The sequence below is a fragment of the Macaca nemestrina genome, chromosome 2 (assembly GCF_043159975.1).
Source record: "Macaca nemestrina isolate mMacNem1 chromosome 2, mMacNem.hap1, whole genome shotgun sequence".
NCBI classification, from domain to species: domain Eukaryota; kingdom Metazoa; phylum Chordata; class Mammalia; order Primates; family Cercopithecidae; genus Macaca; species Macaca nemestrina.
Window position 1 is genome coordinate 112,627,355 of NC_092126.1, and position 9,869 is coordinate 112,637,223.

The window sequence follows — 9,869 nt, forward strand, 5'->3', positions numbered from 1 at the left end:
CTCCAGGGATGACACCAGTGCAAGTATATCCAGACCTCTCTCTGGTGATGTTCAACTCAGAAGTTAGGGCAAATGGAGAACGAGGAAGGGTAGGTCCAATCCTCTGGCTCTGCTGTGTCCCTCCAGACATGAGAACTGGGGAAATGATAGAGATTAGGGGTAAGGATCATGGGGTACCTAGCTCCCTTTGGGGGTGGTAGGGCCTAACTTTTTGCCTCCTGGTGCCCAGTATGCCCTAGATGGAACTCTTTGGGAGCACTCGTCAGAGTGCAGTCTGACTTTACCTGGACTCTAGTGGATGCTGAGCCTACAGGCACAACTGGGATCAGACGGGATGAGATGAGAGAGAACACAGGGTGATCCCAGGACCCAGTCCTTGCTTTCCATTTGGCATCTTATATGGTTCTTTTTTCCTTCTTCCTTTTTTTTTTTTTTTTTTTTGAGATAGAGTCTCTTTTGTTGCCCAGGCTGGAGTGCAGTGGCACGATCTCAGCTCATTGCAACCTCTGCCTCCCCGGTTCAAGCAATTCTCCTACCTCAGCCTCCAGAGTAGCTGGGACTACAGATGCCTGCCACCATGCCTGGCTAATTTTTGTATTTTTAGTACAGGTGGGGTTTCACCATGTTGGCCAAGCTGGTCTCAAGCTCCTGACCTCAAATGATCCCAAATGATCCACTCACTTTGGCCTCCCAAAGTGTTGGGATTACAGGCGTGAGCCACTGCGCCTGGCCAATGTTTTGTATTTTTAGTAGAGCCAGGGTTTCACCATGTTGGCCAAGCTGGTCTCGAACTGCTGACTTCAGGTGATCTGCCCACCTCAGTCTCCCAAAGTGCTAGTATTACACGAGTAAGCCACCTGCTCCTCCAGCCTCATATGGTTCTCAGTGGATCCTGGACCCACCTCTGTCTGAGCAGAGAGATCTGATGGAGATCTAGATGTGAATGAAGGCAGTGGCTTGGGAGGTATTGCCTCAAGAGGAAATATGTGTGCCAGGGAGAAAAGCCAGGGTTGAATCTTGAGGATCCAATTCCTGGTGATGGAGAAGAAGCAGAGCCTGCAAAAGATTCTAGGCCGGGTGCAGTGGCTCATGCCTGTAATTCCAGCACTTTGGGAGGCCGAGGTGGGCAAATCACGAGGTCAAGAAATTGAGACCATCCTGGCCAACATGGTGAAACCCCGTTTCTACTAAAAATACAAAAAATTAGCTGGGCGTGGTGGCACGTGCCTGTAGTTCCAGCTACTCAGGAGGCTGGGACTACTCTGGAGAATCGCTTGAAACCACTGGAAGGCAGAGGTTGCAATGAGCCGAGATCGTGCTATATATATATTTTTTTATATATATATATATTATATATATATTTTTATCTGAGAGGTGGGCTGGGCACGGTGGCTCACGCCTGTAATCCCAGCACTTTGGGAGGCCAAGGCGGGCGGATCACGAGGTCAGGAGATCGAGACCATCCTGGACACAGTGAAACCCTGTCTCTACTAAAAATACAAAAAAAAAAAAAAATTAGCCAGGCGTGGTGGCGGGCGCCTGTAGTCCAGGTACTCGGGAGGCTTACGCAGGAGAATGGCATGAACCTGGGAGGCGGAGCTTGCAGCGAGCCAAGATCGCACCACTACACTCCAGACTGGGCGACAGTGAGACTGTGTCTCAAAAAACAAAAAACAAAAACAAACAAAAAGGATTCTGAGAGGCAGGACAAGCAGCAGGAGGAAGTTGAGGTCACAAGGGGCAAAACTTTGAAGATGCTAGCAAGATTTAGTTAAGGACCACAGGCACATATAGTTTTAGCTCTATGGTATTCCATGATGACTTTTCCAAGAACAATTTTTTTTTTTATTGAGACGGAGTCTGGCTGTGTTGCCCAGGCTGGAGTGCAGTGGCCGGATCTCAGCTCACTGCAAGCTCTGCCTCCCGGGTTCACGCCATTCTCCTGCCTCAGCCTCCCGAGTAGCTGGGACTACAGGCGCCCGCCACCTCGCCCGGCTAGTTTTTTTTTTGTATTTTTTTTTTTTTATAGTAGAGACGGTGTTTCACCGTGTTAGCCAGGATGGTCTCGATCTCCTGACCTCGTGATCCGCCCGTCTCGGCCTCCCAAAGTGCTGGGATTACAGGCTTGAGCCACCGCGCCCGGCCTCCAAGAACAATTTTTGGGGAGGAGTGGCAGCACACTGAGGTGGCAAGTAACAAGAAGGTGGAGGCTGTGAGGACAGATGGCTTCAAGAGTTTGACTGGAGGGGAGGAAGGGGAGACTAGAGGGACTTGGGGTGTTGGGAGGTATCTAAAGGCAAGTGGCTTGTAAGTGCTTAATTGCTGGAAAGTAGGGGGAAGGAGCTTGGAAAGGGAACAGTAGCAAATGTGAAGGGGACTGCAGGGCAGTGTGAGCCTCTTGGAAGCCTATTGGCAATCACAAGACGGTGGCAACAGTGCCCCCAAGTGAGGGCACTGAAGAGCAAGTCCAAGGTGAAGTGGGACAAGGAGAATTGAGGCCTTCAAGTCAGGGTCTGTGCAGTCTGTAACCAGTCTTGGCACCACCATTTCTGTGCAGGCCGACTGAATCCAACTGACAGTCCCTGAAAAGGGCGAAGGCTCTCTTCTCTGGTCATGGGGAAGGGTCTACCCATAGACTTCTGGGAAGGCCAGATGTGAGGCAGGCCAGGGAGTTAATAGGTAATGCCCCCAAACAGCTCTCAACCCATGACTAATGGAGATTTGAGAATGAGTACCTCAGCTCCCCTTGCTCTTGGGGGCAGCAATAATGTAAGGCCTATGTTCTATGCAGGCTCCCAGAATCCCCAGCAGGATTTGGTCCCAATTGCCCACAGTGGTAGCTTGCTTGATGACACTTCCTTTATTGGCTGCTTTCCTTGTCTCCTTGCCACTGCTGGTGTTTCTTGACCTCACCTCCCATACTAACTATATGCATGTATATCTTTGTCCAGGTCTACTTTGGGGGAACTAAGATAAGCACTGTCCATGAAAGGGGGACAAGGCAGTGAGCAGACACAGACAACTGCAAGGACCTCTTCCCACAGGTACCACTGACCTGTACAAATGGGCCCCCAGCTTGAAGACTTAGCTAATACTCTGAATGCTCAGAAGATAGGCAGGGCCAAGGTCTGGGCCTGATATAGGTGGGCCCCTGTCACACCAGTTTGCTCTTGCTTGACCCCAGAGTTGGTTAGAGGCAAGCCTAGGATCCTAAACATGTATAGTAGCCCAGGTCTCTCAGGCCCTACAGGATAAGGCCAGAGTGACCCACTTGGGAGGTCCCCTGGTCTCTGACTCTTCCAGCACATCCTCTGCTCAGTATCACTCCCTCCAGGAATTCTCCCCACCCAGGTTTGTAGAAGGGTCGGTACTTTCTGTTCCTCCACCCCCGCTAGCCTCAGTGTACACTGTAAGACCTATTCCTGCTTTATGCCCAGGTAAGGGCGACCCAGGCTGCCCCCACATGACAGAGGCCCAGGCCATGCCCCCAGTGGCCTCCAGGGGGCGCCGCCGGGAAGCCTGTCATTGGGCTCCTGGGAGCTCAGCGGAGGTGGGCAGGCGCCGGCCCCCCAAGCCCTCGGGTTCGGCTGGCGTGCTCTACACAGCCTGCGCACCCAGGCTGGGTAGGGCTCAGAACTGCCCCTTGCCATACACGTGTTGTGTCGCTCGCCGCTGCCTCATTTCTACTCCTGCCCGAGGTCGGACGCTAAATTCTGTCAGGCCCAATGTCCACGTGTCCGTTTATCTGTCCGTTTGCGTGTGACCGTGGATCGGCACGCCCTGCTCCAGCTGCGGCATGTGCAGGGTTAAGGCGGGCGGAGGTTTCTCTGAGTCGCAGGGGGAGGGGGGCGAGGGGCGGACCTGGCCCAGCCCCGCCCCGCGCCGGAGCAGTGCCGGAGCCCCACCAGAGCCCGACTTCAGCCCCAGCCAGATCCAGCGTCAGCGGAGGCCGAACGGCGGACCCCTTGCCCTAGCTGCATCGGAGCACCGGCGGGTGAGTCCCGCGGGAACCGCGCTCAGGGGAAGTTTGGGGCGCGGGGTGTAGCACCCCAAGCGCGTTAGCCCAGACCCGCCCACCACATCCTTGAACTGGAAGTTTGGGGCCAGGAGGCCCTCCTGCCAGGGGTCCAGGAGTGTAGCCCTCAAGAGAAAGGGGTGGCTGGAGAACTTGGGGATCTGCTGCGAGGGAACCCAGAAGTCCAGCTGCCCATTCCTGCTGGAAACGCCCTGAACTCGGACCCTGGAGTCCTGTGGTCATGAGATTCCCCCAACGGCCCCCCCATCCCACTTCTGGACACCAGGAAATCTGGCTTCTGGGGGGTTTGGAATGGGCAAACTCCTGTGGGGGACCTCCAGAGGAGAGTGTGGAACCCTGGTGTGCAGTCCTTCCCCTAGTCAGAAACACAGCCTGACTCTGGCCTTTTACTGGTGGGAATAGTTTAACCCTGTGGAATGGCCCCCAGGATGTTGTAAGGATACTCTGGAGTCTGACCCCTGACAGTAGGCGTGGGGACCCCTAGGCTGCCCAGGGCACTCTGGAAGCCAGTAAGGGGAGGATATAGTAGGACTCCCCTCATGCAGGACCAGTGTGAGGCTTGTTGAGGGGAAAGGAAGGGTCCTGGATGGAGAGTCCTGTTCTAATCACCTTACTACCGCCCGCCTAGACCCAGATTTGACCCAGTTGCTGAGTGGTTGGGGTAGTGGGTGGGAAGCAGAATCCTTCATGCCCCAGTGGGAAAGGGGAAAAGCTCCTGGGTACCTGGGGTCTACCCTCCTTCCCACTCCAGGAGGGCCTCCACAGTGATGTACTAGCCAGAGGGGTTGGGTTCTCCCCCTGCCTTTCCCACCAGTGATTTTGGGCTAGCCCTGCCCTCAGCTATGGGCTGCTTATCTGTTTCCTGAGGGGATGGTCAGTGGCCCTGACCCCTGTTTTCCCTGTTTCCTCCAGGTGAAGGCAAGGTCCCTGGACTGGTCATATACCTCTTGTGGCCCTGGCAGAATCAAGATGAGGCCCTGTCATGCCTCCCCAGTGAGGCCTACAGTCTGAGCAGACAGCATGGCCTGCCATTGGCAGTGAACACCATGTCTGCAGGAGGTGGCCGGGCCTTTGCTTGGCAGGTGTTCCCCCCCATGCCCACTTGCCGGGTCTATGGCACAGTGGCACACCAAGATGGGCACCTGCTGGTGTTGGGGGGTTGTGGCCGGGCTGGACTGCCCTTGGACACTGCTGAGACACTGGACATGGCCTCGCACACATGGCTGGCACTGGCACCCCTGCCCACTGCCCGGGCTGGAGCAGCTGCGGTAGTTCTGGGCAAGCAGGTGCTAGTGGTGGGTGGTGTGGATGAGGTCCAGAGCCCAGTAGCTGCTGTAGAGGCCTTCCTGATGGATGAGGGCCGCTGGGAGCGTCGGGCCACCCTCCCTCAAGCAGCCATGGGGGTTGCAACTGTGGAGAGAGGTGAGTGGCGTCCCAAGGAAGGCACTTCAGGTACCCTAACACCTTTTATTATTTCCTGACTTAGTCCCTTACCCTCAGAGACTGAACAAGAGCTGTAATTTTTACATGGGTGCCCAGGATGTGGCCTTATCCCCTGTATCCTTTCCAGCCTAGCTTTGAGCTAGGCTTTCAGCAGCCTTCTATTAACTGCCTTTTCTGGCTAAGGTGGGAGGCAGAGCCCAAGCCAATCCCAGGATGATGGGAGACCCTAGCCATGTTCTTGCCCCACTCCTCATTTCTAAGAGATGGGGGTGGGATGGCCTAATGACTCCCAGGGTTATAAATAGTCTGGGATTGGGGAGAGGAGTAGGGCCTCCGCTCAGAGCCTGTGCTTAGACTTCCTGCCCCACCCCCAACCCTTCCCACACACCAGAGAGCCTGATATGGACAAAGGCCAAATGACCTGGGATGGTTCCCATGGAAGCCCCCAGCTGACTGGCCCATTACCCCAAGGCTCCCAGACATATCATAGCTGACTCTGAGGGTTTAACAGAGGGTGAGAGCCTACTCTAATGAAAGAGTGTCACACACAGGTGCTGGCAGGGATCCTGGGGCAGAAGGCTTGTGGACAGTATCTTTACCCAGCAGACCCAAGCCATTCCTCTCCCAACCCCATTTCCAACTCCAGGTGGTCCCCAATCCCCCTCCCCAGACTGAGCTCTGTGCTAAGCCGATCGATCCCCATGTTTCTCACCCCGGCTTAAGCCATCCCCCCATGTTCCTCCCCGAGGGGAGTCCCCACCTTCTGGCCTCCAAGTCTGACCACCAGCCCAGGCCAGCCCTGCTTGGATGCCAGACTCTGTTGCCATAGCATCTCCAGGGAGACAGAGTCGGATTATAATTAGATCAGCTGCCTCCTGCTCTTTACTCAGAGGGGCCCTGGCCAGAGTAGGAATCCCAGCTCTCCCAGCCCCCACTGCAGGCAGGTAGTAGTGTCTGTTCCTGGCGAGGGATGCCATAAACACATGGGTCTCCAGCCACCGCCAGGCCTTACCAGGGCAGCTGTCAGGGTGGGGTACCCTGGCAGGCTGGGGTACAATCTGAACTACTCTTTTCTATGCAGATGGTATGGTGTATGCTCTGGGGGGAATGGGCCCTGACACGGCCCCCCAGGCCCAGGTATGTGTGTATGAGCCCCGTCGGGACTGCTGGCTTTCGCTACCCTCCATGCCCACACCCTGCTATGGGGCCTCCACCTTCCTGCATGGGAACAAGATCTATGTCCTGGGTAAGGGCCTGGGGGATGTGGGAAAGGGGCTCAGAGTTTAGAAATCCTCATCCTCATAGGTTGACTGGGATAGGGATCGGGCTCAGTCTAGGATGGCAGAACAAAATAAGCTTTGTTGGGGTGATCCATGCCTGCTCTGAGGCTTTGACCCCTGGTGGTCTTGCTGTGGTTGGAAAACCAAACCCCAGTATCTGAGGGACTGTGGGGTGGATGATTCATGTGCAAGTGTGCACACAGCAGGATGTGGGAGGCTGAGGCAGGCAGATCAGCAACCTAGTGAGTAAGGAGCACACCAAGCCTCCTGGGCTCCTTCCCAGGTACCCCAATTCTATTGACAGGGGGCCGCCAGGGCAAGCTCCCGGTGACTGCTTTTGAAGCCTTTGATCTGGAGGCCCGTACATGGACCCGGCATCCAAGCCTACCCAGCCGTCGGGCCTTTGCTGGCTGCGCCATGGCTGAAGGCAGCGTCTTTAGCCTGGGTGGCCTGCAGCAGCCTGGGCCCCACAACTTCTACTCTCGCCCACACTTTGTCAACACTGTGGAGATGTTTGACCTGGAGCATGGTGAGCAGTGGCTGTCCTGGGCTGTCCTGGCACTCTCTGTGGGATGGAGGGGCATAGTGCATACGTCACTAGATCTGACCTCCCCTCTCCTGCAGGGTCCTGGACCAAACTGCCCCGCAGCCTGCGCATGAGGGATAAGAGGGCAGACTTTGTGGTTGGGTCCCTTGGGGGCCACATTGTGGCCATTGGGGGCCTTGGTAAGTCTCTATGGGGCTGGGGAGAGGAGGGAGTCCCAAGACAGGCAAGAGTAGCCCCCAGCATGTGTGCCACCTTCTGCCCATCTCCAGGCACTCCAGGGGTCAGGGCTTTGTGAGCTCTTTTCCCTATCTGTGAAGCAGGCAGGATGTGGTCTCCCTGGCCCAGCACTCAGGGTGTTCCTCAGTGACTGGGGGCTCTGTCAAGCACCAGCAAGGGTCTACGAGACAGCAGCAGGAGAAATGACCACTGTATGCACAGTCAAGAGGACATATAGAAACATGAATGGCCGGGCGCGGTGGCTCAAGCCTGTAATCCCAGCACTTTGGGAGGCCGAGACGGGTGGATCACGAGGTCAGGAGATCGAGACCATCCTGGCTAACACGGTGAAACCCCATCTCTACTAAAAAATACAAAAAACTAGCCAGGCGAGGTGGCGGGCGCCTGTAGTCCCAGCTACTCAGGAGGCTGAGGCAGGAGAATGGCGTAAACCCGGGAGGTGGAGCTTGCAGTGAGCTGAGATCCGGCCACTGCACCCCAGCCTGGGCGACAGAGCAAGACTCCGTCTCAAAAAAAAAAAAAAAAGAAACATGAATGAATGAACAAATGATGAACACAGGCAATGAAGAGCAAGGCACTGATAGCTCATCCTAGGGTGATACCTACTGGGCTATTCTCTGGGCTCAGGGAGCAGAAGGGCCTGGAGTCCCTACAGCCTGTGCCTCTCACAGCCTTCTCTCTCCTTCTTGCAGGAAACCAGCCATGTCCTTTGGGCTCTGTGGAGAGCTTTAGCCTTGCAAGGAGGCGCTGGGAGGCATTGCCAGCCATGCCCACTGCCCGCTGCTCCTGCTCTAGTCTGCAGGCTGGGCCCCGGCTGTTTGTTATTGGGGGTGTGGCCCAGGGCCCCAGTCAAGCCGTGGAGGCACTGTGTCTGCGTGATGGGGTCTGAAGGCCTGGTGGGAGCTGTCCACTGGAGCAGCTCATTGCCAGAGGCAGCTATTTCTATGGCTCCTTTTGCTGCTGAGGACACTCACTGTGGCTCTGTGGGATGAGAGAGGCACAGGGGTGAGCACTTGAGACACTGCCTTGGGGCCTTGGGTTAGGGGAGCCTTTGCCTTTAGTGCAGGACACACATATGCTTACACCTACCTTTATCACTATTCTTTCATGAATCATGCCTAGCTCCATCCTTGCCCTGGGACCTACTAGGCCTTCCATCCAACTGGGAAATGGGGAGAAGGAAAGCTGGCCTCATGTTCTTCAGGATCAGTTCCTATCTGGAGTTGACCAGGCCCACCCCAGTTGCCATTCCTGAAAAATCCCAGATGCCAGGCTGCCTTTAGGGTCCCTGTAGACCCAGGAGAGTTGAGAGGGTGGGGGACACAGAGAGAATAGAGAGGATGTGGGACCTGCCAGAGGGCCAGAGCGCAGGAGTTCAAGCAGAGGAATGCTGGCTTTGGGCCCTCTACACTGCTGGTTGTATGACCTTGGACAAGTCACTTCACCTCTCTGTGCCTCAGCATCCTCATCTATAAATGGGGATCTCTGAAACCTTCCTACCCTACCTACCTCACAGGGCTGTTGTGAGGACCCAGGGAGTTTGGATGTGGAAGTAAAAGTGCTGCTAAAACCTAGTGTGTGGACCCTGGTGTGAACTCCCTTGTTGCTTCCACTGCCCCTGCCTTCCTTTGGGGGTCTCAATGCTCCTAGGGATGAGGGTCCAGAAGGAGCCTCTTGGATCTGGTCGGTGTTCCCAAAGTGATTTGGTATTTCTGTTCCATCTAAGCCAGAGCTTATTCTTTGGCAACATGTGATGACAGCACCTCCTTACTGTCATGGGGATTAGAGAGCACTAGGACAGTAAGGAAGGGCTGTCACATGTCACCAAAGGATGGTGGGATAGGATGACCAGAGAAGTGCTCAGAAAACAACAACAAAATACCACAGGGTTAGGAAGACCTCCAGATCCAAGTTACAGAGTGTCTCCTTAGGGTCTCTGCTCACCCCCACAGGGAGGGGTGGTTCAGTGGGTTTTGTGGCCCAGGGTAGTCTCCTTCTGCCTCAGCTGTGGGGCAGCCGTCTCTTGGACAGGACTGTGTGGCCATCCAACAAACCCCTCGAAGGCAGCTGCCTCCTGAGAAAGCTGCTAACTCTTCCTTCTTCCAGCCTTTGTTGCCTGCTAGTACAGGTCTCTGGGGTCTGCTTTCCCCATAGCTACACTGAATACTTGGCCTGCTTCCCCAGTGATGCCTTTCATTCTAGGGTGAAGCACCTAGAAAGTCAGCAGCCCACAGGATATTTGCACATTGTCTGGCAAGCTGGCAGAGGAGACCAACACAGAGACGTCTCTGTTTGGGGGAATAGGCTGTTTCCCAGAAGAGAAAGG

The 9,869-nt window shown here is 55.4% G+C and overlaps 1 protein-coding gene across 1 annotated transcript; it reads left to right on the forward strand.

Moving 5' to 3' along the window:
* The first annotated feature begins 2,208 nt into the window (after nt 1-2,208).
* LOC105480430 (kelch domain containing 8B) lies at nt 2,209-9,117 on the forward strand. The gene is made up of 6 exons (XM_024792346.2): nt 2,209-3,994; nt 4,949-5,458; nt 6,561-6,725; nt 7,064-7,288; nt 7,384-7,485; nt 8,236-9,117. Exons 2-6 carry the CDS (start codon nt 5,083-5,085, stop codon nt 8,430-8,432), a joined length of 1,065 nt encoding a protein of 354 aa, XP_024648114.1. The 5' UTR covers nt 2,209-3,994; nt 4,949-5,082; the 3' UTR covers nt 8,433-9,117.
* The last annotated feature ends 752 nt before the right edge of the window (nt 9,118-9,869 follow it).

What these genes read in the sequence shown, in the direction of transcription:
- LOC105480430 (XM_024792346.2), top strand. Translation starts at nt 5,083, where the DNA reads ATGTCTGCAGGAGGTGGCCGGGCCTTTGCTTGGCAGGTGTTCCCCCCC. An exon ending in GATGTTTGACCTGGAGCATG is followed by an intron (nt 7,289 to 7,383) that starts GTGAGCAGTGGC and finishes CCTCTCCTGCAG; the next exon opens with GGTCCTGGACCAAACTGCCC. An exon ending in TGTGGCCATTGGGGGCCTTG is followed by an intron (nt 7,486 to 8,235) that starts GTAAGTCTCTAT and finishes TCCTTCTTGCAG; the next exon opens with GAAACCAGCCATGTCCTTTG.